The sequence below is a fragment of the Coloeus monedula genome (assembly GCF_965178545.1).
Source record: "Coloeus monedula genome assembly, chromosome: 15".
Lineage (NCBI taxonomy): Eukaryota > Metazoa > Chordata > Aves > Passeriformes > Corvidae > Coloeus > Coloeus monedula.
Window position 1 is genome coordinate 171,450 of NC_138795.1, and position 26,797 is coordinate 198,246.

The 26,797-nt window shown below is 44.8% G+C and overlaps 2 protein-coding genes across 2 annotated transcripts; one reads left to right on the forward strand and one right to left on the reverse strand.

The window, feature by feature from the left end:
- Positions 1-624: 624 nt before the first annotated feature.
- LOC309578701 (C-terminal-binding protein 2-like) lies at positions 625-11,920 on the reverse strand. Its single transcript, XM_082291492.1, has 9 exons — positions 11,800-11,920; positions 11,055-11,209; positions 10,820-10,964; positions 8,151-8,357; positions 7,328-7,542; positions 6,412-6,542; positions 5,999-6,126; positions 5,330-5,450; positions 625-4,286 (listed from the first exon to the last, which is right to left on the reverse strand). The coding sequence occupies exons 1-9, from the start codon at positions 11,846-11,848 to the stop codon at positions 4,115-4,117; spliced, it is 1,323 nt and encodes a 440-aa protein (XP_082147618.1). The 5' UTR covers positions 11,849-11,920; the 3' UTR covers positions 625-4,114.
- A 6,252-nt stretch (positions 11,921-18,172) lies between these two features.
- On the forward strand, positions 18,173-26,414 carry LOC309578861 (GDNF family receptor alpha-4-like; the record flags this gene model as incomplete). The annotated part of the gene is made up of 8 exons (XM_082291789.1): positions 18,173-18,215; positions 21,649-21,924; positions 22,619-22,711; positions 23,136-23,481; positions 23,555-23,664; positions 24,744-24,878; positions 25,849-25,979; positions 26,280-26,414. The coding sequence occupies 8 exons, from the start codon at positions 18,173-18,175 to the stop codon at positions 26,412-26,414; spliced, it is 1,269 nt and encodes a 422-aa protein (XP_082147915.1).
- Positions 26,415-26,797: the final 383 nt, after the last annotated feature.

Below are 26,797 nucleotides of genomic sequence, written 5' to 3' on the forward strand. Positions count from 1 at the left end.
CATGGTGCTGGATATTCCAATGGCATACAGCACCAGGTGGGCCAACAGTGATAAAATACACCAATACTAGGGGTTTCCTAGGTGTCATTAATGATTGACCAAGACAGCATAGGCCATAAAGAATGAATTAAATTCAATTTATGAAATACCTAACTTTTCTACGCTAATTCTGTTGCACCAACCTCTATTACAAGTTAGAAAAATTAGTTTCATGGGCTGCGTGTTAACTTCAAATACTACTTTACTGTGAAAGCATAAAGACAGCTACTGCTCTTAAACTACATACTCAAATGGCTGCAAAACCAGATACCACAATTTCAGCTTGTGAGAAATCAAGCAACCATCAGCTTACATCCAAAGTCCCTTAAGCACTGAAGATGGCTTCTCCAGACTGCCACCTTCACAGCCCTGACTGATGGTTGTGCTCCAGAATACAAAGAAAGTAATTTGCCAGAGTGGCTGATCCAGGGACCGATTTTGTGGAATTTACGTAATTTGGGAAAAGTGGGACTGATGCACTCACCTGTGTTGGAACACCTGGAAATTAACACACCTGTACAGGTTTTCAACCCTCCCTTTCGATATTGTGTCTAAGGCTACCCCTTTCCATAGACAGCAGCCATGTTCTTTGGAGAACTTTATTAAAATATATCCAAGAAGTAATCAAACATTTTCTAATGAGCCAGGAGAGAACTGAAGTGAGAAAAACATCTGTACAGAGGACAGTGCTGTAAGTTTTTGTTTACATGCTTTATTTCAATGTTTCACAGTTTAATCATTGTCTACAAAAATATATTTCTGAAACTCTGAGTCCTCTATAAAAAAAGCTGGTCAGCAGCAGTGACCCTGACAAACAGAATGTACCTTGGGATAGTGTGAGCACCTCCTGTAAGCAGATTAGTGCGGCTAGGGAACTCCTGCCTCACCCTGGGAGACTTCTGTTCTTTGGGATTAAAGCTCTGCACTAGTCCTGAAGGAAGGCATTAAAAAAAAAAAAAGATATTCCACTTCTGTATACTGCACTAAGCTTGGGAGAGGGAGCTGCAAGTTCAGTGTAACACACAGTAAAGACTGCTAACAAAGCACTTGGCACTCAGGGAAAGAAAACCTCAGGATGCTTAAGTACTGGTAAATTTTTCTTTGAGCTATCCGTTCAGAACAGCCTTTGACTGGTGGTAATAGGTTCAGGCTCTCAGCAGAGGTACAAACAGCACACAAGCAGAGTAATCCTATAAATACAAAGAGAGTCCTTTGAGGACTAAATGAGGGTTCTGTTCATTTTTACCTCAACATTTTCTGCTGTGGCTTTAATCAAGGGAAAATTACTGTCATATCCAATAACAAGCCTACATCATGTTGGATAGAACAGAGCTGCTATCAATGCTGTCAGCTTCAACTCCTTGGTACCCATAACTGGAAACATTTCTTGCAACACCAATCATTTAATTCCTATGCTTACTAGTCACTAGTGTATCTAGCCACCAAAAATATGAACTGAGAAACTCAAGTTTCCCCCAAATGAGATCTTTCCACTCTTCCTCTGCTCAGTTATTTGACGGTCTATAGAGATACTTGCAGTTAAGAAGAAAAAAAAATAAATTGCCTCTTCTAAAAAAATAAATCTATCTTGCATTGTGCTCTAGAAAAGACAAGGTCAATGTACTCTGATCCTCAAAGCTCGTAACTAGAAGCCCCTTACCACAAAATAATCTCAGACCTGAACCCCTAACCAGGGCAGGAATCTTCAGCAGCAAATAAAGAGTAGTTACTGACAGACTGCTTCCCTAATGTGGTAATAGAAGATGAGCTCTCTGAAAACTTTTCCACACCTGCCTGTCAGAAGAGCTTTCTAAGACAGTAGCTTGTGAAATCTGAATTTCCTAGAGATTAGAGAACTCAGGAAAGTGCTGATGGTTATTTTAGGTACATCTGCAATCAACGGGCTTCTGAGCTCCAGGCTTTTGTTCAGAAAAAGTTCTCCTGTAACTCATGCCTACCACCATCTCAGTCTGATCTGCTAAACCTGAGCAGCCAAGGAGGTATATGAATTTGAAGTAGAATCAGCATCATCCACAAAAACACAGAAGCCAAGAAACTTCACAGAGACAAATACCTTATCAAAAAAAGACACTCAGCACTAGAAAACTAGTATTATCTCACTAATGCTAAACAGCTAAAGTGTAAAATCTGTAAGAAAACACCTGAAGTTTACTTCTTGACTATTTTCCTTTCTTGAATTGCTGGGGGGAGTAGAGAAGGGGAAGAGAAAGGAATGAATCACTGTATTAGTAGTAAGCCATTATAGAGAAGGCAGTATTGGAGAAAAATGTTTCACCAGGAAAAAAAAGAATCTGAGAACTTAGTTATTCTGAAAGCTCTCCTTACCTTCCTAAACAGCCTAAACAGAGGATTTTGTCCATACTTTAAGTTGTTTTTCCAGTCTGCTCCCATCTGTTCAGCTTCCAGTCACAGACACACAACAGAGAGAATAATCAAGGGAGGCAGAGAAACCCACACATAGGGTATGCCTCCCGTATAGCACCTACTTTAATATATCCAAACAACATGAACAAATCAGTCAGATACTGTTACATCTTGTGCATGGAAAGGCTATAACTGAAGTGTAACAAGATGAAATTAAAGGAAGACTTGGAATTAAAGAAAAATCTTCTCCTGTGGAACCTCTTTTGCTGAAGGCTCCCCACTCCTCAAAGAAGCAATGTGAAATGGAGAAGACTTGCCAGAAACAATCCTGCCTTGGCTTCAGGTAGAAAACTGAGAGTATTAATTCTCCTTTAGTATCACAAAGCCTATTCGCGTAAAAGAAACTGCTATCTTGCGTTGCCCTGCTGCCCTGCCCTGCCATTGAGATGTAGTATATCATAGAATCACAGAATATGCTGAGTTGGAAGGGACCCATCAGGATCATCGAGTACAACTCCTGGCCTTGCCCAGGACACCCCAAGAATCCCACCATGTACCCAAAGGCATTGTCCAAACACTTCTTGAACTCAGACAGGCTTGGTGCTGTGCCAGCCTCCCTAGGGAGCCTCTTCCAGTGCTCAGCCACCTTCTGGGTGAAAAACTTTTTCCTGACTATTAAAAGCTGCCTTCTCCACCAGCACAGACAAGTGGAACGTTACTTCTAGCTGATGCAATTATGCAAAAAGGAAAAAAAAAATCTGTATCTTAAAGCTTAGAATTCTAGCCTGATGGATCCCTTGTGGATAAACACTGCCATAGCCTACGAGGTACTTGGGTGCGAGGAACCAGCAACTACATCTGCACATTATTGCTACTTGCTGTCTCTCAGTGTGAGCTTTTCCCATTTCTGCATTTTCTTACCTTCTCCAAATTACAGACTCCAGGGTGAACTATTCTGAAGCCTCACAAACATGGTGGCCACCAAAATACATTTGATGACATTTTAATCGTTTCCAAATTATTTAAAAGGCTGGCTTTGAGACTGTTACTTTTAACTTCAGGCCTAGAACTGCATAGAGAAAACTTGGTATGGTCAAGAACTAACAGTGCCTGCGCTATGCCTGTTCTCACAGGAAACGTTAATTAAAACAAGCGAAGTAACACACAGAGCTTAACCTGGCTGCATTCTATCAAGGGCATAATGAAGACAATAGTCACAACTTCTCCAATTCACTAATATTTTTTCTAATATTCCCCATGGCTACACTTAAAAGAGGTTCAGCCAAATTAAATTTAAGCTACAAGTCACAACTGAAAAGTGTGCACTTAAGTCCGGTGTTCGGAACACTGAGGACCATCCCCGATCAGGCAGCCTCACTTCCATTTTCAAGCGCACAAAGACAGTTCCCTGTCACAGACAACTGAAGCAGATACATGGGAGAACTGATTCGTGAAGTCAAGGGGAGGCAAGGTCACTGCTGCCATGCCCCAGAGAAGGAGAAAGATTCATTAAGAAATTTAACTAAAGGGTTACAAAATAAAGGCAAGAGCTAAAGTTTGTCAGCAATGAAATGCATTCTCCTGTCCCATGTGAACAGGAAACAGTGTCTGTAGGGTGTTAAAGAAGGTCCTAGGAGGAGATGCCCTCCTACTTTTTTCTGCTGCCAAAGGAGGGGAGAGAAACACGCTGCTATTGGTCAGCAGGAATCTCTCTGTCTGCATCCAGTTTGCTTGTCTCTCCTGGGGAAGGGGTACGTGGTGCAGAGTGAGAAACAGGAGGAATCCCATGAGCTACAATCCCTTCCACTACTGGTGGTTCTGGTAGCCCAGGGTTGGCTACTCCCACTACTCCCGGAGGAAACCTAAAACCAACAAAAACATAGAAATTACAAGCTTGTCCAACAGAATTATTCAAAGGAAAAGGAGCCACGCCCTCAGATGTGCTGAAAACAAATCCCTCTTTCTAACAGAAATGCTCTGAGATAGAACGCAGGAAAAGTCTCCAGAGCTGAGGAGTAGCAGTGGTATCCTAATGCCAAATGACACCTGTTTGCAGACAGACCCAGACAGTCTGAGGTCACACACTAAACATTTGAAAACAGATACAAAATTTATCTCCAGCTGAAAACATTGTGAGGCACTCTATGAAGGCACCTGGAGGGCTAGGAATTCCCTCCCCATCAGCAGGCAGAGTGTAAGCTGCAGTTATCCTTCACTGGGCTCCAAGACAGAAGAAGTAAGAAGCTGCACTAATAAAACAGCTAGATGCAAGATGAAAAATAGGAGAGTGACAGTCATGAATTGCTAATGAACTATTCTTCCATCACTTCCATTCTACTTCCCTATGCCCTCTTCATAAATACATCTCAACCTCTGTACATCTCTCATAGAAGGAAAGACAATGTATTTCCTGCTTTGCAGATGGGAGACAAACAGAAGAGAAGCAACCTGCCCACAATCACTTAACAGGTAAACAGATAAACTCAAATACAGTCTATTTAGACTACTGAACAAATCCACTGGATGATGTCTCAGTAATAGTCCACATCTGGGCTACAGGTAAGAACTGTGCTTTTTTTATATAGCCCTAATGATAGGCACAACTTCTAATGTCGAGTTCCAGTCCTTTTTTGGGGGCATTCAGCAGGATTTCTTATATCAAGGTATCTCTTGGGCATGTCTTCCAAGCATTCGGAAATATTGACCAGTATGCAGCTGGAACTAAATATGACCAAGTACATGTTAAATCCTAGTAGAGCTTTAGAAGAGCTGCTGTTAAGTTTTGGGAAAGAGCTCATATAGAGTATATAGGAACAGAGACATACCTATTTGCAGGTACAAGCAGTTCTCAAACCCCTGGCCTACTTCAGCAGGAAGATATGCTTGGATAACCTATGTATCTCACCTGTAAGCTGCAGCTCCATTGAGTTCTGGGTGGACAGTTGCAGGATCAATATTGGACCACTGAGCTGCTAACAGCAAGTACTCCTTATTAACACAGTTTCTCAAAGCGTCGGGTATGTGACCTGCAAGGGCACCAAGAATGACAAAAAAAACCAGAAAACAGGTAGGAGAGACTTGTTCCCTGCAGCATTTACAAAGGAAAGTAGAAAGGAAAAGCACAAACTCTTTTTCATCCACCTCCACAGGATAACACTGGGTATGGGAGACTCTCCTCTAAGCATCTGGTGTCTGGGGATGGCAAGAAACTGATCCTTTCTTCCCATTTCTGTGATCTTGTGAAAATTATTGCCACAAACTGCAATTGCCAAGCCTCACCTTTTTCAAGAGACAACATGTACTACTCAAAGAGAAAAGCATACAATAAAACTGTCAATGGAAATATTGCAAAGGATTTGGAAGACGTAGGTAAAAAGGCTTTCCCAGGGAGAGAAAGAGCCACTCTGGCATTAGGCACAAGAATTCTCAGAAGGCAAAGATACAATTATCAACTTACACTCCAGTTCCAGAAACCAGTTAATAAGTCTAAGTTTTCAGAACAATCAGCATAATCCTTGCAGTGAACTAACAAAAAACCACTAATTTGGCAGCAGCTGCAAATCTTCTTCATTACCTGTAATAGCTCTGCGGATCTCTTTAGCTGCATCTTCTCTGGATTCAATGGAAGCCTGTTCACTGTACCAGGCAGTGTGAGGGGTGCAGATAACATTGGGTGCATCTTTTAATGGCCCCTGAGTGAAACTGGAGGGAAGAAAAAGGTTTTTTCCAGAAGTGATAACCCCACCTGTCATCTTGGGCATCACTGTAACCCAAATAACAAAAACAAACAAACAAACAAACAAACAAAACCAACCAAAAAAACAACCCCAAAACAAAAAAACACCCCCAAAACCCCAAACCAACCAACCAACCAACCAAAACCCCCCAAAACAACAACAAGACAAACAAAAAAACCCCACCAAACCACCAAAAGAATCATCCAGTGTAGGTGAACCACCAGATGCAGCAAGCATGCAGGTACATTACCTGAAAGGCTCAGACTCATGCACATCCAATGCTGTTCCTCTGATTCTCCCCTCTTTCAAGGCTTGTGCTAAAGCTTTCTCATCTACCAGCCCTCCCCGGGCTGTGTTCACTAAGAAGCAGCCCTGACGCATCTGGAAGAAGAAAAATATTATGTGCATTGAGAATGAGACTCGTCACGGAAGCTAAGTGAATCTTGCGAAGTCTACTGGAAATGAGCAGGAGTCTGCAGTGACTAGATGAGGCCTGGAGGAACTAGGAGTGCTCTCACTGCAAAGCTTACCACAGGGAAAAAGCCTGCAAGCAATGCTTGAGAAATTTGTTTTAAAAATCAACAAACAAACCCACACGACAACAAGGGCAAAAGTGGAACTCTCAAGTTCTGCACTCCATATTCATCCTACTACATTAAAAAAGAAAGAGGACATGAATCGTGAATCAAGTATCCAGCTATACAAAACTGGACTACAATGTCCAAATGTCTCTCATAAAAGCACTGGAAATCATCCATAGGCTAGTGGAGTTTAGCCCGAGACTGACTTTGCAGTGGGCTTGGGCAGAGAGGCTTTGGCAGTGCTGTGTAAAGCAATGTACACAGTCCCCGCCACACCGCACCTAGCTCTAACCAGTGCAGTAAATTATTTTAAAGATAATTTAAAATTATAGAATCATCTAAAATATTCTTTAGAAAGGAAACTACTTTGCAAGAAGAGCCAATCCTATTCTTCTCTTAACATAAAATTCTATACAGCACAAAGCACAGGCACCCGGATCCACACGCGCCCAGCCTCCAAAGGCAGCAGAAGGCACACAACAGAGGCAGCAGGATTCACACGCTCTCAGCCTCTGTGAAAGCAGCAGTTTTGGTTTGCATTCATTTCCACAGTGCTCTGTGGGGGAAATCAAGCTCCTGCTGCACCTGTTTAATAGTGAAGTCATTGATGAGGTGATGGTTATGTTCATTCAGGCTGCAGTGCAATGTGATGCAATCGCTGTGCATTAGTAGATCCTGCAGGGTTCCTACTCGTTGTAAACCCAAGGATCGCTCCACTCCATCCGGCAGATAGGGATCATAGAAAATCACGTTGAAGCCAAAGGACTTGGCTCGCAGAGCCACTGCCTGTCCAACTCGGCCTTCACAAAAGAAAACCCACAATCATCAAGGAAAGGTAAAACAAACTTTAAAGACAAGATACTGGGGTAGACTGGGAGCCTACACTGAAGTTTACTGCCAGGGCCCAAGGTACTGCAGCCCTGTAAACCCCTAGGATTGCCATAGGGATCCAGAGGATGCTATTCAGTGCTGCTCCTATGTAGCTAATTCTAGTTCTTCCCCATGCAATAGCCAGAGCTCAGTCAAGAAGCAGTTGTTTTCAAACCAAATCTGGACTCTGAGTCAGAGATAATAATCTGGCTACAAGAACTTGGAGAAGGACTTGGTAGCCACCTTTCAGGCAGCTCTGTTACCGATACAGAGCCTAGCACACAGGGAAACAGTCACCGAGAAGAGCTGTATGAATGTTCCAATTCTTCTAACCATTTGAAATCGAAAAAAGAATACCCAATCCCCTGACATACACCCAGCTCTTGAAGATATCCAGAATAGGGCACTAGCATTCCTTAGGAGACAGTGTGTTTTACAAAGAACAGTTGTAGAATTATCACTTTTCTCAGTATGTGATTCTTAGCTTCCCAAAAACGTTCACAGTTCTCTTTTCAGTCTAACAATTCCCATCACTTACCTAGTCCAATGATGCCCAAAGTCTCCCCACGGATACGCACAGCACCTCCAGCCACCTCTCGAATCTGTTCTACACTTGAGGCTCGATTCCCTTCCCGCAGAGCCTGATGTAGCCAAGTAACACGGCGATAGAGGTTCAAGATGTGGCAAAGGGTAGAGTCAGCAGTCTCCTCCACTGAGGAGGAAGGGATGTTGCAAACTGCAATCCCTACAAAGCCATAGAGATCATGTAAGATTTTAAGCATCACAATTCTAAACCAACATAAAGCTCTTTAAGCACAAATGCTGAAACATAATTCAGTACTCTAGAACTCAAGAAACACAGGATTCATTTCAGAACCTCACTCTACAACAACACAGATGCGACCAGCCATCTTTTCAATCCCCCAGGAAATACCATTCCTTCATAAATATCTATTTGATTGACACACTCACCAGAAAAACAAACAAACAAACAAACAAACAGGCTGAAATGAGAAAACTGGGCCATACAAGTGATACAAGCAACTGACTGTTTTAAGAGATCTGCATTCAAAAAGATGCACTCCTTCCACAGATGCTCCTGATAGATTAACAGGCAGACTGTAGGAGAATTGAGACAGATGGCTGAGCTCTTCATGCCTCACGGTCCAGATGCTCACTGCAAGCATCAGCCTCCCCAGGAGCAACAATAAGTAACTAACTCATTAAATGCAGACAGAAGCCCCAGGAGCTTCTCTAAATCCATTTGAAGTTTTGCTTAAAAATAACAACACATAACACTCCCACTCTAGAATAACATACAGCCACAAGGACCATAAAACCCATGACTACAACTATCAGGTAAATTAGTAACGCAAACAGAGTTGAAGTTCTAGAAGCATAAATTACTGTCAGAACAGGGAAAGGTGGAACACTGTATCAAAATCTGGTAAGTCCTGAGCAGTCTATGAAAAAAAAAGGGGGGGGGAGGGGAAGCTGGCCACATACCATTTCACTCCTGCTATCCTTCATTTGACAAACCAGCCAAGAAATAAAAATAATTAGATAGAAAAATGGTCTCTTCCCAAATGTAACCCTAGCCACTTGCCAAACCAAGGCAACTCCTCTGCCTCAAAAGTCCACCACCTAGCTAAAAACTGGAAATAAAATCTAGGCAATGGTTGAAGGCATCATTGTTTCGTAAGCCTATTCAGAGGAGACATTTGGCTAAACTCAGACTGTGCTTACCCATGAGAATTAGGAGAGCAATGGCCACAGACAATCCCAGATATCTGACTGCTTTTCTCTCTCAAATTATTTCCAATTGTGCCATAATGCCACACAGACAACTCAGAGGACATGAGTAGGGGTGATAGAAAAACCCAATTTCTCTTAGTCTCACTGGTTACCATCTCATTCAACTCCAGACAAGCCCCATGCATCCATCTGTTACATAGCCAGACACAGATTTGTGTTAGCATGCAGTATTATACCTAAATGTAAAAAAAGCACAAACACAGACAACAGCCCTTTGGTCTGAAGATTCAGAACACACAAGGAACAGTATCTTACCTCAGAATGAATTAAAAGGCCTGGCTAAGCATGAAAATAACCATTAATTGTCCATGAAAAAGCAGATCTGACCACGTGTAAGGGTCATCATACTATCACTCCAAAGCAAAAGTGGCAAGCAATGGTCTGATGGTGAAAGAACTTTGACTCATTTCACCTTGGATTAATGAGTGTGCAGTGGGGGAAAAGGGAAATCTTTGAATCTGAACGAATCAAAGATATGGATGGTGACCTTAAGTAGAGAAACGTAAGACTAGGTTAGGTTCCAAACTCAGCACAAATATGTAAAGGCTGGATGAAAGCCAAGGGCCTTGACAGCAACTCTTGAGACTATTCCTTTGAATCATCCAGATGAAAAGGCTCTTTTGACCTAATTCAAGCACTAGCCCAATACACACTCTTCATTTAACAGCAATTCATCTGTTCTTACAGATCTGAAAATTGCAACGCTTACCTATTTCAGTTTTATATACTAATACCTGTATTTGATTTAAGCTTAACAAGACCTGAATTACATTAAGGAAGCTTTCAAATCCCTTACACTTGTAAAACTTGAAAAAGAAGGGGAAAGGTACTTAGGTGATCCATCTCACCTAGGGGATTAAAAGGTTCAGAAGTCTCAGTCACATCTGTTTAATAAAGAGCAGCTTTTTGTTCCCTGATCCAGATGCTTTTCACATGCCTAGGGTTCTACAGGGATAACTAATAAAGTTTTGAATCAGAACTTATTTGCGTATACAAAATTAAGAGGAAAACTCATGAAGCATTTAGAGAGTTTATCCTGCATCAGCATTTGCAGGCAGCTTTCAGACATCAGCTTGCTCAGGGGTCACAAAAAAACCAAAGTCACCTCACCAAATGTTACCTAGACACCATATTCAGGTTCCTGAATCCCAAACAACAACAAAGACACCAACATCCATAGCTGAGCAATCTGAAAACTGAGAATCTTTCTTTTAAGCCAACTACCAGTGCCTCTACTGGTCAGCTTCCTAAAGACACCTGATACTGAGCAGCTCCAAATCTTTGTACATAGAAGTTTTTAAATGCACTCAGCTATAAAGCACAAAAACAGGTGCAGTGTTCCATTTCACATTCAATTCTGATCGCAACAGACACCTAATGGTGTCATCATACCTAATTCTGCAGCGGATTTGATGTCAACATTGTCGTAGCCACTGCCAATACGCACAATGACCCTGAGGGCTTTGAATTTCTCCAGATCCTGACGAGAAAGGGTAATGGTGTGATACATCAGAGCTCCTACTGCCTCATTCAGCACCTATAACAAAAAACAGTCCAAATCAATATCTGGTTTGGTTACCTAAGAGGCTGAGCTCTACTTCTGAATCTTGCACATTTTCTTGCTCACCTTTTCATGGATTTCCTGAGTTGACTGAGCATCACAAAATGCCACTGTAGCAACATCCTTCAAGATGGGCATCTCCACAGTGCAATCTCGTCCATCCAGGAGTGCAACCAGTGGCCGTGCTGGCATTGGGCCATTCACAATAGGAGGCCGTATGCCTATTAAGAAAGTCAGCAGGAGTGATTACATGAAAGACAAGAACTCTGAAACCCTCATCTGCTAGTCCAATAAGTCACTAATAGTATTTAAGAACAGCTTAGGCAAAGCAAAAGACAAGAATAGGAAACAAACACAGGGAAAAGAGGCTAGGAAAAAACTCACAACCACCTCTGCCATCACTTAATAAAGGAAAACAAAGCGTGTTTTATCAATGAGATAATAGAGGTGATCTACTCAGCAGCATGCCATCTTACTCCAGGCTCCTGAAACGAGTGAAAAAGTCGCTTCACAGCTCCTCCCCAGTGACCTGCCCCCCCCCCATCCCAGCACGCCCAGATACTGTTTCCCCCTTAAGTGAGCAGAACTTGTACGTCCACAGAGCCTCCGTCAGTCACTAGCATCCGGCCCTTTCCAGAAGGCCGTAGGCAGCGCCTCCGCGGGCGACGGGGCCCTGCTCGCCGCCGGCCGGGCGGACGCTCAGCCCCACAGGCGCGCAGCGGCTGCGTCGGATCCCCGAGGCATAGGGCAGGTGCCGCTCCCCGCCGTCCGCTGCTGCCGCCGCTGACGGGGGGCGCCCGCCGCGCCTCACCTTCGCAGATCCGGTCCAGACGCTGCCGCTTCACTTTGTGCCGGTCCATGGGCCGGGCGGGGCCGCGCCGCCCTCGGCGCCGCGGAAGGACCCGAGACCCGTCACTCGCCGCCCGCGCCGCTCCGGCGGAACCGGAAAGACGGGACTTGGCCCACGCGAGAGGCATCGCCGCCACTGAGGTGGCGCGCGCTTCCGTTTCCGGTCCGTGGAGCTTGGGGACGCGGGGGCTTCGGGGCCCGGCGGGACGGGACCGAATGGGGCTGGGCCGCTCTGGGGTCGTTCGGTACTCCCGGGTCACAGCCGGCTTCGGGCCGGCTGGGGCTGCAGCGAATGGGCCAGGAGGGTGGTTACAAAAAGCTGGGAGGTGGATCCTGGCATGTAGCTCCAGGTCTTCCTAGGAAGCTCTCTGTGCATGAGACAAAACAGGGAGCCATTCAAAGCGGTTCTGCTTCTGTTTTGCCACCTTTGCAGCCGGGTCTGCAACACCTGTCCCGTGCTCCTGGGAGTGGATCAGCGCTGCAATACCCGCTCATCCTGAGAATCCACTGCATAAATCACGATAAGGACATCACTAAGCAAGTTCTGTACAGTTTATTGAAGAACAAAATCAAGCTATTTATTACACAAACGTTCCTGGTACCTGATCGGAAATCCATACAGTTGATCTAGTTCCACACGACCCTTTTCTTAAATACCTCCCACATTCCGTTCAGATATGCCACGATATGTTTTAATAAATCTGTGTGAGTTCCTTCTGCTCTATGTTGGAGTCTGGTGGGCAAAAAGCAACATGATAATTCGAACTGCCAGCTGGCGACTATGTGTTGGGAGGAATGGGTTAAAAGTAGATGACTGCCTCTTGAGGAGGACTGTAAACGCGAAGCTGGGAATAACCCTTGCTAAACCGGTGTGAACACTCCGGTGATCCTCTGGCATGAAACCAGTTTAATGGTGCCTGTGTTTCCTTGTGTGCCTCTGCCAAGGGGTTGCTTTGGGGATCCCCAGTTAGCTAGGGAAGGGAAATAAATTACTCTTTGGGGTTTAGCCGTGGGCGTGTGGCTGTTGTGGTTGCTGCCTGCCTGTGGTGACACACACTCAGGCAATTAAACAATAGCAAGGTAAGAATGTTTGGCAAAGATAGAGTGCTTAGAAAAATGTGTTTTCAGGCCCACTGGGTTTGATGACCCCTAAATATCTCAGATTATTTCATGAACTGGTTGAAATAGTGACAGAACCATGAAGAGTGACTGATACCAGGAAGCTGGAAGAGGCAAAAATCTGCCTGTGTGGAGACAAGAGGATAGGCGAAGGAATATGAATTCATGACCTTCCCTGTAATTTAAAAAAATAATAATCTGCTGCATGTAAATTGTTTGTGGCCATCAGTGAGATTACTACTTGTTTCCTACAGTTGTCAAGAATTAATCCAGTGTCTGTGCTATATGCGGCTACTAAAAAAAAAAAAAAAAAATTGGGTAGTTTTACCCATTTGGTTTGCATGCCAAACCTCAGAGGCAAGCCTTCTAACACATTACCCAAACAGCCCTAGTCTTCTGGAGCACAATTGCCTATGGCCCATGGAGCCGCCCTTTACATTTTTGCTGGATGACCTTCATGTCTGTATAAAAATTTCAGTTAATATCTCCCTTAGTGCATTCAGGTATCCTCCTCACCTGCCAACACTCTTGCTGATAGCTCGTACTTTGTTGGATGCTTAAAAAAACCACAAGGGATAGGAGGCAAGAGAGGATTTTTCTGAGGACACACAAAGAAATTGGAAATCCTAGAAACCTTGTTGCCAGGGGCAAAATTAGTAAAGAAAGCCTCCTCTGTCAGCAGCTAATACAGCAGCTCTGTGCTGTGATCCAAAGTCCTGCCATGTATCAGAATCACAGAATAATAGCATATGCTCAGTTGGAAAAGACCCATCACAATCATCGAGTCCGACTCCTGGCCCTGCACAGGACGTGCCAAGGATCCCATGATGTGCCTGAGAGCATTGTCCAAACACTTCTTGAACTCAGACAGGTCCTTGGCACTGTGACCACTGCCCTGGGGAGCCTATTCTAGTGCTCAACCACTCTTTGAGTGAAAAACCTTTCCCTGATATCCAACCTAAACCTCCCCGCCTCAGCTCCATGCCTTTTCCTCGAGTCCTGTCACTGGTCATGAGAGTGAAGTGATTGGCACCTGCCCCTCCGCTTCCCCTCGTGAGAATGTTGAAGACTGCAATGAGGTCTCCCCTCAAGTCTCCTCTTCTCCAGGCTGAACAAACCAAGTGACCTGAGCCATTCCTCATAAGGCTTCCCCTCTAGACCCTTCTCCATCCTCGTGGCCTCCTTTGGATGGTCTCTAGTAGCTTCATGTCTTCTTAATATTGTGCTGCCCAAAACTGCACACACTACTCAAGGTGAGGCCACACTAGTGCAGAGTAAAGCAGGACAATCACCTCCCTTGACTGGCTGGCAGTGCTTTGCCTGATGCACCCCAGGACATGGTTGGCCCTCCTGGTCAGGGCATACTGTTGACTCAGTAGGAGTGGCTCATACCTCAGTCTTTCCCGGTAGTCTCTAAAGCACCTAATGCTGCTGATAAGATGTAAAGTAAACAGCCCCTGTGCTGTTGCCCTGCCATGCTGCCATGTGCCCATCTCTTTTACAAGCAGAGAAGACAAAATTTACAGGAGTGATTAAAATAAGAACCTACTGGCTCTGGTTCTGTGTTCCAGAAATGTAGTGAGAGTGGCAGCAGAGTGGGACCACTGATCTTTGTGGCCTAATGTGGCCTTGAGTCCTCAGTCTCATGGCTTGAATGAATAGAAATCCAGTCCATTTCACTGTGGAAAGCAGCAGGACTGCTGCTGAAACAAGGGGAAATAATCATTAGATTATTTCCATGTTCTTTAACTTGATTGCTTTAATACCTGTTTAAGTACATTTCTAGCCTACAGGAAAGTAAAATCTTTGGTTTTGTTCCTGTCCTGGTCTTGACACAGATCAGTGGGAGGGGGCATGGCCAATACCCTAATATTATTTGATACCACCTCACATCATTGCTGGGGGCAGAGAAAGGGACTCTCGCTTCTGAGGAGAATCAGTTCCTTCTGGTGGGGGAAAGCATGGTTGGGAAGAGCCAGTCAGTATAGTCCATGCAAATAATTTCTTTGTCTTACACCTTTTGTTATTAATATTGTTGCTGTTACCGTTCCTTATCTCACTGCTGTTTCTTATCTCCACCTGTGATCTTTGCCTTTTGTTCTTCCAATTGAAGGAAGGCGGGGGGAGCAAGAAGGGCTGTTTTAGTGGGAGCACTAAATTGGGAAATACCATTCCGAAACCACCGACAGTTCCATTATTTTTCTGACTACATTGAACAGCTATAACCCCTAAGGCCTGGGTCTGTCTTGCCACTGCCAGATCCACTGTCCTGCAAGCTAATTAAGCTTCACTTGACACAAGGAGAGACAATATGCCTCATGGATATACCTGGATCAGAAAAATGGGCTCACATCACTTAAATGTCTTTGAATCAAAATATAGTGTAATGCATTATTAAAACTACTTACTTTGTGGTTTTGCCTCTGAAAAAATTTAGACTTAAGGTAGTAGAGCAGTGCTGTTCTAAGGTACTCCTCCTTTCTTCTCTTGAAAAAGTATTTTTGCTTTCCTTTTACAAATAATTTTTCTTCTGAACTGCTCATGCCTTAAATTTCTTCTGTCATCCGAGCATGTGCACACTAACCATTGCCTTAACTAGTTGGTGAAAAGGGACTTAGAGAGTCTCTAATCCAATGTCCTTGTGCTAGTCAGTACTAACACCAACAAAAGAGCAAGTCGGCTGTAGCTTTTTCTGCCCTTTTGGATACAGACTCTGATATGTCTCTAGATAACCTGTTCTAGCACTGCGCCAACTTCTAAGTGAAACAGTTTTTCTTTTCTAGCACCCAGCCTGAACAACCCAAGATGGAATTTATGGCCATCATAATTTCTTGTGTCACCTGCCATTTGGGTTTATTGCCTTTGCAGCTCACCTTCAAGTAGCTGTAGGGTGTTAGTATATAATCTCTGAAATTCCTCTTTGCCAAGCAAACAAGCCCAGCTCTGATAATCAATTTGTAGATCATGTGCTATGATCTTGGTAATCCTCCACTGGACCCTCTCTAGTTTCTCCACATCCTTCTTGAACTTCAGGGGCAGGAAACTGCACACAGCAGTCCAGGTGTGGCCACACCACTGCTAAGCAGACATGAGTAACTTCTTTCAGTCTCTGGCCATGTTCTTCCCAATACAGTGTGGTGTGTGGGTTGTTTTATTCACAATCACAGCTTACTGGTATCTATGGCAACTTCCAGGTCCTTCCAGCAGACTGCTCCTCATCCAATCAGTCCTCAGCCAGGAAAGATGCAATGGGGTCACTCTGCCCTGTTTCAGAACTCGACTCTCTTTCCTAAACGTCATAAGGCACCTGTTGACCCAGTTCTTTCATTTCTCAAAGTCCCTCTGGACTGCAGCTATGTTGTTCAGCAGTTCCATTGCTCACCCCGAATTCTTCTCATCATAAATTTCTTAGTTCCCTTTTCCTGTAGAATGACTTACAATTATTCTTACCAAAGATATAGTCTACCCATTGAGCTGTATGACTGTACTTAACCAGATAGACACTTAGACGTCTCTGACCTTTCTGCTGTGAACTACACTGAGGCTAAAATACAGGAGCAGCTTTGAATTCTTTACTCATAGTAGGAACAAAAGAGTAAAACTGTTTGAGCCAGACGTGGCCAAGTATCCCAGGAACTGAAACACAAAACTGTGGGTAGCTGCTATGAATGCCAAACCCTTGAACCTTCTTTGGCAATGAGCAGCCAGAGCTGTTTAAGGCACTAGCACTCATGCTAGGAAATGGAGGAAGTTTTTATTTGGTTTTCCATAAATATAGACATCAACTTCTGCTGGGTTGTTTGCATTAGGTTAATATTTCTGTAGTGTACAGGTGTTACTATTAGCTGTGAATGTCTGCTGTCTGTCTCTAGCCCTGTAAAGAGCAGAGTGTGGTGCTGTAAATATTAGCCCAGGCAGAGAATTGTTTGCTCAGCGTTCCTCTGTGCTACCTCCCCCAGTAGTTTTCTGATAGTACTCCTGACAAATGGACCAGGCTCAGCATCTTTTGCACTTCCCAGTAACGTGCTCTGGTTTTGACTCGAGAAGGGTTGTAGTGGTCAAATCCTGAAAAAAAGACGCAGAAGCACCAGTGTGCTATAATCTTCATAAAATTAGTACTATAAAAAATAAGGTACAACTAAGTAACTCAGCACCTACAGCAAACAAAATACTTCCTTGGTCAAACCTCCTCTTCACTGGCTGTGGTAGTCATGGATGTAGAGAGGAAATGCCTAGCAGATCACTGGAACTGCTACTTGCTTTAATACAGTGATATACAGTAATTTCCATTCAGAAGCAGGAAGACTAATCTTTTTTAAAAACTCGAGGAGGATACCACTGAATTTGATTGTGAATACTTAATGTATTTGCACAGTTATTACACTTTCCGTTGGGGCTTTTCGAAAGGGGGGTAAGTCTCTCTACTTATGCAAACAATTGACTTACAAAACGTTTCCCTCATTTTCATATACTAATGTTTGACATGTTGGACTGTAACTTTTCCCCATTGGTTAATTTGATCTTAGGATGCAAACTAAAAGGAAGCATCAGTTCAAAAGAAGCACAGCTGCCTAAATGCCATGTGGGCTCTCAGAAATGCCATCTTTTGTGTGAGTGCAGACAAGCAGCTCAATCAAGACAGATCCAGCAACAGGTAAGAAACTGAAATAACAACCTTCACAACAAAGCCAAAAGGAAGAAGCCGCAAGCTCAGTCATCCCGTCCACAGACGCAAGAATCACTTGGGGAATCTACTCAAAAGGCGGTCATCCTCCAAGAACACTCCCTCCCGTTGGAGACTTACTGTCCTTTACCCAAGTACGCCCCCGAGGGTGCGCAGTCACAGCTCTGCTCTCGGTACTGAGATGCGCTATGAATCAATAAACAAACGCCTTGCGCAGCCCCTTCCAAAACGCCCCTTTTGAAGCATCCCTGCACTGCCCGGCCCCGGGCCCAGCGGCTTCCCGGTCGCCCTGGGGACAGCGGCCGCTCGATGACCGTCCCAGCTGCCCCGTCTCGCACCATCCCGGACGGCAGCCTACCCTCTCCCCCGGCCGTGGCCCCGCGGGCGGGTCTCGGACCCGCGGTGGGTCGGGCCGGGGGCGGCGCTCGCCGCCCGCACCTCGACGGGGCGGGCCGGGCTCAGCAGAACCGAGGCGGTGCCGCGCGCAGCATGTGAGCTGCAGCCCTGGCGCTCGGAGCCACCGACCGCCAGCATGGGGCCGGCGCTGCTCCTGGGGCTGCTTCTCTCCCGAGCCGGTAACAGCGCCCGGGGCGCGGGGCGGGCTGGGCAGGGCAGCACGTCCCCGTCCCTCTTCCCGGCGGGCGGACAGCGGGATCGCCCGCATCCCGGTCACGCCGCGGGGCGGCTGCGGGTTGCAGGGGCGGCGCCAGGGTCGCGGTCGCTAGGGTTGACCGCTGCTCCCCCCGATGCCGGGCCGGCGCGGAGCGCGTCCCGAGCGCCGCGCTCCCAGCCGCCAACTGGCTCTCCCGGCTCCAGCTGCCCCGGGCGCAGGCGGCGGGTAGGAATTCGCGATTCAAACCGGGAAAGGCGGCTGCTGCTTTGGCCCGAACGGGGAACCTGCAGTGTAGTTGTGGCCAAACTAGAGGGACGCTCTGGGCAGGGTAACGTCTGCCCTGGAGGCAAGGCGTGAGGAGGTGAGAGGAGATGCCGGGAGCCGATCCCTGAATGCGGCCGGACGGGCATAACGCGGGGATTCCTTCGCCTGAGCTGATCCCGACTGCGCCGCGCTCTCGCTGGCTTCGCCCAGAGCAGTTTTTGATACCTACCCCCCATGCATTCCCCCTCTGGAATGCTTCAGGCCCATAGCTTTCCGAGACGAGGCTGAGTTTGCCAAGACCAATCCAAGGAACTCCTGCAGAGATGAAGCTGATTGTGTTCTACTCTGCCTCCTACTACTGCCAAATCACAAGAACTGAGGATTGAAATTATTCCTTTTCCCAGTTCATATCTTGTTCAGTCTTCAGGGCTGATGTGACTAGGAATAAGGAAATTAGAAACTGCTCTGAAGCATTCCTAGTTTCTGTCTAGGGGTGCTTTGCACTCAGAAAAAGCTGTAGCTTTTTGACTGCTAAAAGATGGGCTGCTGCACTTAGACCACAGTAGCAGCCACACGATTACAAAAGATTTCCCACAATTTGCCATGTCCAAATGCCAATGCTTCTTTGGTAGCTGTGTTTAATAAAGGAAGGGCTTCTCTTCTGTAACTGTTGTCTCTTTAAATAGTGTTGTGCGCCAGGGGCAACAAGATAGACATATCTATATGACAGGACATTGAAAAGGGAGAATAAAGGTGTATTGTATTACCTATCCATTTTTTCTAAGGTATAAATAATCATAATGTGTTAATTGGTTATTACCTTTTAACGTGTTTTTTTTAAACTACAGGTGGGATTCCCATACACATACATCTTTAACATGTTCTGCAACCTAGACCAGAGATCTAGGGAAGAATTAGCTTTCTCATTCTTTCACGTTGTTACTGGACTACTAAGACAAGATTTTAAAAAAATTGAATAACTTGCCAGATTTCGGGGCTTACAACAATGCACAGCTAGTAAATTATGTCTATAGAGGTCATCATGTTTTAAATTTGAGGTTTAGAGTAGCCTCGCCTGAACCCACTGTGCTGGATACAAAGCATTCCTGATGAGAGATTTTTCAGGGAGCTTGAAAAGTCATCAAGTCTCTATGTAAGAGGCAGGTGAACTACAAAGTACAGTAAATTGCTAGAAGAACAAAGAATCTTGTACAAGTGAGACAGAGGTACCTAGATAATATTACTGGGCTGTAGGGAAACTAGAAACTTTGAGAAGCAGGCTGGCATGGAATTATGCATTCTACTGCTTACAGCAAATAAACTGATGAAGCAAAAGTGAAGGAAGTGAGAGAACAAATTACATGGTGAAGATGGTGCACTGGGCAATATGAGTTGCACCATAGTGATGGCAGACTGAAATAGTACTACTGCACCTGCTGAACAAGAGAATGATAGGTAAGATGATGTACCCAAAGAACACTACAGATAGATGTAAGGCTCCACACAGTCATTTCCTAAAGCCAGCCAAGGAATATTGACCTGAAGGGAAGAAACATACCAGCCTATATAGAAATTTTATTAGCAAACTCTCTTGTTCTGAGACTTCATTGTACTTGTACTATTGTGCTATTAACATAGATTCATATACTGCAGAAATGAAGAAAGATTACAGACTGAATTCACCTACCCATGACAACATAATCATAGAATTATTGAAAGACTTGGGCAGGAAGGGACCTTAAAGATCATCTTGATCTACCCCCCTGCCATGGGCAGGGACACCATCCACTAGACCTAGGCACTAGGTTGCCCCAAGTCCCATCCAACCTGGCCTTGGACACTTCCAGGGATGAGGCAGCTACAGCTTCTCTGGGCACCCTGTGCCAGGCCCTTACCACCCTTTGAATAAAGAAGTTCTTCCTAACATCTAATCTAAATCTTGCCTTTTTATTTTAAAACTGTTCCCCCTTGTCCTATCACTATCTGCCTGTATAAAAAGTTGCTATCCCTCCTTTTTTATAAGTCCACTTTAAGTACTGGAAGAGGTCCAGTGGAGGTCTCCCTGGAGCCTTCTCCAGGCTCAATAAGGCCTTCTCTCAGCCTCATAGCAGGAGGTGCTCCAACCCTCGGATCATCTTTGGGCCTCCTCTGGACCCACTCCAACAGGTTGATGTCGTTCCTGTGCTCAGGGCCCCAGGGCTGGATGCAGCACTGCAGGTGGGGTCTCACGTGAGCAGAGCAGAGGGGCAGAATCTACTCCCTTGACCTGCTGGCCATGCTGATTTTGATGCAGCTCAGGACATGTTTGGCTTTTTGGGCTGCAACTGCATGTGACCAGCTCACCTCAAGAACTCCCAGGTCCTTCTCTGGAGGGCTACTCTCAACTGGTTCATCTCCCAGTCTGGACTTGGGTCTGGGATTGCCCTGACCCAGGTGCAGCACCTGTACTTGGACTTGTTGAACTTCATGAGGTTCTTATGGGCCAAACCTTCATCTGCATTTTTGGTAGGGATTTTAGGGACTGGGTTCCATGTACTTTAATTGACTATGTATCAGCACTTCCGTATGAAGCTACTTGCATCCTTTGTTAAGGATTAATTTTATTATGCAAAAAAACCCCCATTCTTAAGTCTTCAGGCTCATTAAAGTAGTTGTTTTTATACCCTATAAATGGTTTTCTCAGTACATCTCTTAATGACCAGCATATACTTTAGTAATTGCAGCAGCACTGACTCATGTATACAGTATGGTATTACTATGTGCTTATTGCACTGCGGTTTTCAGCGCCCAGATAGAAGAGCTTCTTCAAACAGGCCTCAGCAACCGTGAGGTTTCGCAGGGATTTACTAGTCCATAAAATACAGAGTAATCCCTGATCCTGGCTAAGTTGAACAAAATTATTTTGGAGGCTTTTATTTAACCTTTTATTCCCTCTTTCATTTATACTCATCCTTTTTTTTCTAAATGGAGACAGCTCTTGTTCCTTACTACTCCACATGAAAGATCCCAACAAGTTCTGTATCTTGCCAGGAGTCCTTGTTGAAAACAGGATCCCTGCAGAACAATGACACAGTGCTTGTGTGGCATTCATCTTGACTGGGGTCCTAATAGTCTTTTCTCTACTTGATCAGGAGACCTCATGGCTCTGCCCAGCAGTGACTGTGTTGTGGCAGAGCAGCTGTGCCTCTCTGACTCCACCTGCAATGCCACGTACAGAACCCTGGAAAACTGTGCCCTGGCCAAGACTCGCCTCCTTTCACTGGATCATGATAGCAGGGTCAGATGTCTGAATGCAGAGCTTGACCTCGGGAACAGCTCTTTGCTGCACTGCAAGTGTCACCGGCGCATGAAAAAACAGGAGCACTGCTTACGCATTTTCTGGACTGTTCACTCCAGCATGACAGATGGTGAGATGAAATAATATAAATTTACAAGCTACTAGTAAGGCTTACCCCCACCCCCCAGCTGAAAACAACTGTGAAAGTCCACTTCCCAGCCCTGTAGGTAATTGCTCTGGAACCATATCTCCTGGTAAAGAGAATTCATTACTGCTCTGTTTGATAAGCAGAGAAAACTCATCTGGTATGGGACCAGCCCTTCAAATACACCAGCAACCCTAAGAGACAAAGACAGCTACACTGAGATAGTTAGATTTAGCAGAAATTACCTCAAAATGGTACTGTCTGTCCATCACTGAAAACACATGTGATTATGACACATATTGCCATGGCATCCCTAAGTGTTCTGCTGCTTTCTTTTGTGGGATGTTTCTACTTGACCTCCCACTAGAGCCTGCCTGTGCTGCTCAGCTCCTCACACTTACTGAAGCTGAAAAATCCAAATGACAACATAGACCAAATTCCAGCTGGACAAAATGTAATGAGGGTTTTACACAGTAATAGCTTCACATTTCCAGAAGAACCATTCTTGGCATTTAGCTTTGAGTGAGACAGAGCATTTCTGAACTCCAGCCTGAGGAAAGAACCAGGCATAAATAAGAAAAATATCCATTTAAGAATAAACAAACAAACATACAAATAAGCTGGTCACAAAGCATTTCTCCCATCTCCCACTGCATAAAATATCTTGTATCTTGCCTAGGTTATTTCAATTTGGAGACCTCTCCCTATGAGAATCCAGCAAATGAAGAACACTGGAAGACAGATTATAATAAACTGGCAGCTCTGGTCTCAGGTAAGAATTGTAATGGTTACATGATATAATGCTGCCCTCTCTTACCTTTTCATGGGCTGAAGATTATTAAGAACAATTTGGGGTAATGGCCCCTTTAATCAAAGGAATGTCTGCTCTGGCTACTTGCCTAAATTTGTCACTCCTACCAAGTGTAAATATAGCCACAGATCCAGGCCCATGAAACCAGTAATAACCCACAATGATCCATCTTCTGAAATAAGCACCCTACCATGAACCAATTAAAAAATACTCTTTTGTAACTAGTATAATTACAGTGTCATACTGCGGCACATAGAAGGACTGGTTTGCTTTGTTCTTTTTGATTTTTCAAATCTGACCATCAAGAAAAGAGTACTCTTGCTTCCATACAGAATCTCTTCTGGAGACTTGCTTCATGGTTTTTGTGTTTCTTTTGGCTTTATAGGCTCACAGTTAGCAGGAGATGCAACAAATTCATGCCTGAAAGCAACACATGTCTGTAATCTGAGCAAGAAGTGTTTTCGTCTACGCACAGACTATGCCTCCATCTGCACCAAGGGAGCAGGAAGTGAGGATGTGTGTGACCGCCGCAAGTGCCACAGAGGGCTAAGAAATTTCTTTGAGAAAGTTCCTGAGGATTTCACCAAAAGGATCCTGTTTTGTCCATGTCAAGATGAATTTTGTGGAGAAAGACGCCGGAAAACTATTGTTCCTGATTGTTCCTTCCAGTATAACACCAAACCAAATTGCCTCTGGCTTCTGGACTCCTGCTTAGAAGACCATATCTGCAAGTAGGTCAGGCAGCAGAGGGTGTTATCCAAGAGAGCAACATCGACACTGATGGTCTCATTTTCCTTCCTACAGATCCCGACTGGCTGACTTCCAACAAAATTGTCAACCTGTAGACATGTCTCCAGATGGCTGCTCTCTGCACAACCATGCTGCATGCCTGCAGGCTTACATGGGGATGATTGGTAAGTGATATCCACAGAAACATACATGGTGGATGCTTTCAGGCCACAAACTTGCAGGCACACTGATGCTGTGAAGGACCATCTTGGTCTCCTGCAGGAGATAGTGCTCAGTATACCAGTGAATATGCCTTACTAATTGATGCTAGTCCTCTGCCTTGCCTCTGAGGTAAATGCAGTCCAAAGAGAGATCTTCCATGGCATTTTTTCCTGTACTTTGCCCCATCCTTGCCTGAGATTTCTGAACACCTCTTTGCATCACCAGCTGGTGGAAAGTCCTCTAAGTGCCTCCTAAACAGCGCTCCATGGGCTTATGTGAACTAAGTAATTTCTAATGCTGGAGTTACATCCCATCACAGCAGTGATTAAACATGGCATTCCATCACTGCCTGACTTTTAGACTCCTGATGGCTTGTTAGTATTGTGCACACTATGTTCTCAGGGCCAGCCAGAAGATAGCACTACCGACTGTTAGAAGGATGGTCATCTTTGGTTTTAGTAGGTTACTATCTGCCAACCTACTAATACTTTTGCAGAGTGGCTCAAAGGAGGATGTAAAGAGCAGCAGTACCTCAGAAGCTGTAAATCTAGACTATACCTTCAATTTTTCCAGATGGCTCAGCTGGTTTTGTGCTAAATGAACACTGCCTGAGTGGCACACTACAGTTGTGCAGTATTTGTTTGTCAAAAGGTACCTGGCTACACAGTGTTGCCAGCTACACAAGAAGCAAGAGTACCTTTTGCTGCCATGTCAGTACCACAGCTGAGTCCACACAGGTCCTTCACATCCTAAAATAAAAATCCTTCGCAATTTAATGCTTGCACCAGCTTCAGTTCTCAATACATCTCACAGAGTGCCTGAGTCAGGGGTAGCAATCTCAACACTTTCTCACAGCCCAGCAGACTTCAGGTAGGTTCATCAAGCCTGGGCCACCTAGCTGGCACTCCTGACCTCGCCTGGGTAACATGCTTATTACAGTGGAAGGCTTCTACATTCCTTTAGGGCAGCATTCCTAAAGGGCAGCATTTCCTTTAGTATAACATGATTCATAATGCTTCTTTCCTCTGGGGGTTTGGGACAGGCACACCCATGACACCCAACTATGTCAGTAACTCCAGTGTGGAGGTCTCCTTGTGGTGTACATGTGAGAACAGCGGCAACCAGAAGGAGAAGTGTGACCAGATACTCGGCATGTTTGAGAGCAACAAATGCCTTGGTAAGCATCAGTCACATCACAGAGAAACAGCTGAGCAGAGGGAAATTTAACTCCTGTGGTTTCAAGATCCTGTGTTGCATTGCTCTTGTGTATAGTTCTACCTTCTTCTGCAATGTCTCTGTGATCTCCTCTGCAACCTATGGGACCAGCCTGGATCTGCTCTAAGAAGTGTTTCTGTATCTTTTGGCAACATTTCTGTTCATCTCAAACACCCTTGAAGCTATTTCCAAATATCATTCAAATGAAGGGTGCTGCAAAAACATCACGATGGGGAGGTCAGACATGCTGTATCCATAGGTTGCTGAGTAACTACACCTGTGCACCAGGATTATGGGGTCAGGATTCCCCTCCTCATCCTCTGTTTCTGTACTCACTCCTGCCCCTCACTTAGTCAAGCTAAGTAGCTTCTGATGCAGCCTATTACTAGATTCAGTGTAGCAGTTGCAGAAGTCCTGTTACATGCAACTGTGTAATCCTAAATCTGTATTTCTTTTCTCGCCCTAGCATTGTAGCAACATACCTTAATGAGATTTAAATATTTTATGTTTGTAAAAGCTTTAAAAGGAAGTAAAAGAAAATGGCATAATTACATAAATGATTAATATTTAAACCTACCTCCTGCAGTATATAAAAGCCTTACACCCAGCACTATAGACACATCTACAATTTAATCATCTCATCTGAGATACTACAAACCTGCCCCTTACAAAATACAGAGTTGGGAAAGTCACAGAGGGACCCAAAAGTCTTCAAGTACAGTTCAAACTGTTCTTCCAGTCTGCTCAATCTCACAAGTAAACCCGCAAACTGACAGGCCATTCACCAAACAGAGAATACGTATTTTCTAAATCAAGGCCACACAGCCTGTGAGTGCCTTTCCTAAAGTAGCTTTTTTACACTTCTGTTCGCTAGACTCCAAGGTGTGCACAAGGAAAGTACAGTAAGACTCTTGCTTTACTTCTGTTTGCAGAAAATACCATTTGGTCTCAAATGCACCTGAAGCAGACAGCTCTAGAAAGACAGGAAGACTTACTCTATTCATCTTCCCTAAGCTTCCAAGGAGACAGTGCCAGCACATCTCTCTCTTCAGACACGTCGCAGGTATGCAATGCTTTGTTGCCTTCACAAAGCAGTGAGTCAAGTAGCCTAGAGACAGTAGTTGAAAAACCTTAGATCTGGAAATACGTGACTTTAAACATCAAACCAAGGGATACCATGTGCATGCAGAACACTGGACTACTCTACCTTAAGTTATTCCTTCCACAGACAAGCAGAGGCTGTATGTCTGGCCACAGGAGTTTCAATAGTCTCACATTAGTGCTCAGAACTGGAGGTTCTGCAGCCAGAAAATTGAGCATAAGTGTGCCTAACTGGGATTCATCCCTGCTTTTTGTTTCCTAGGTGGCTGAAGGGAAGAAGGAGCGAGACAGCTCCGTACAGAGCAGTATGCCTATAGCCTCCTCTGTATATTCTGGAGCTACTACTTCCTGGCCTTCCCTGGCTCTGTTCTTGCCCCTGTTGCTGAGCCCACATTAACGTAGCATAAACGGAATCTTTCCTTCCCATATTGTTAATATTATTCCATATCCAGGCATGTCCCAATACAGATTTACCTTTGGGAAACAGAAGGCTTTCAGACAAGAGGAATGGCCTTAACCCAGAATGGCAATCACTGGAAACCTCCAACATACTTGCACCCTAATTTCCCCCCGTCAGTTTGCACTGAGCTCTGCAGGTATGGTTCTCACCATTGCTTCTGCTGTGCACACATTTTGAGTAACAGGCTAATGTTCCAGCTTAATAGGTTCAATCAAAGGTCTGATTTCTGTCAGAACTTCTGCAGAGTTTGGTTTCTGACTGTAGGGATGACCTGACAGTGTCTCCAACCATCCCACCATCTGGAGCTCCTCCTGAGGCAC

Excerpts from the sequence above, each read along its gene's own strand:
- LOC309578701 (XM_082291492.1), bottom strand. The coding sequence starts at position 11,848 with ATGGACCGGCACAAAGTGAAGCGGCAGCGTCTGGACCGGATCTGCGAA. Across the intron at positions 8,358-10,819 it reads CAAATCCGCTGCAGAATTAG|GGATTGCAGTTTGCAACATC; the intron begins GTATGATGACAC and ends ATGGCTTTGTAG. Across the intron at positions 6,543-7,327 it reads ATGACTTCACTATTAAACAG|ATGCGTCAGGGCTGCTTCTT; the intron begins GTGCAGCAGGAG and ends TTCTTCTTCCAG.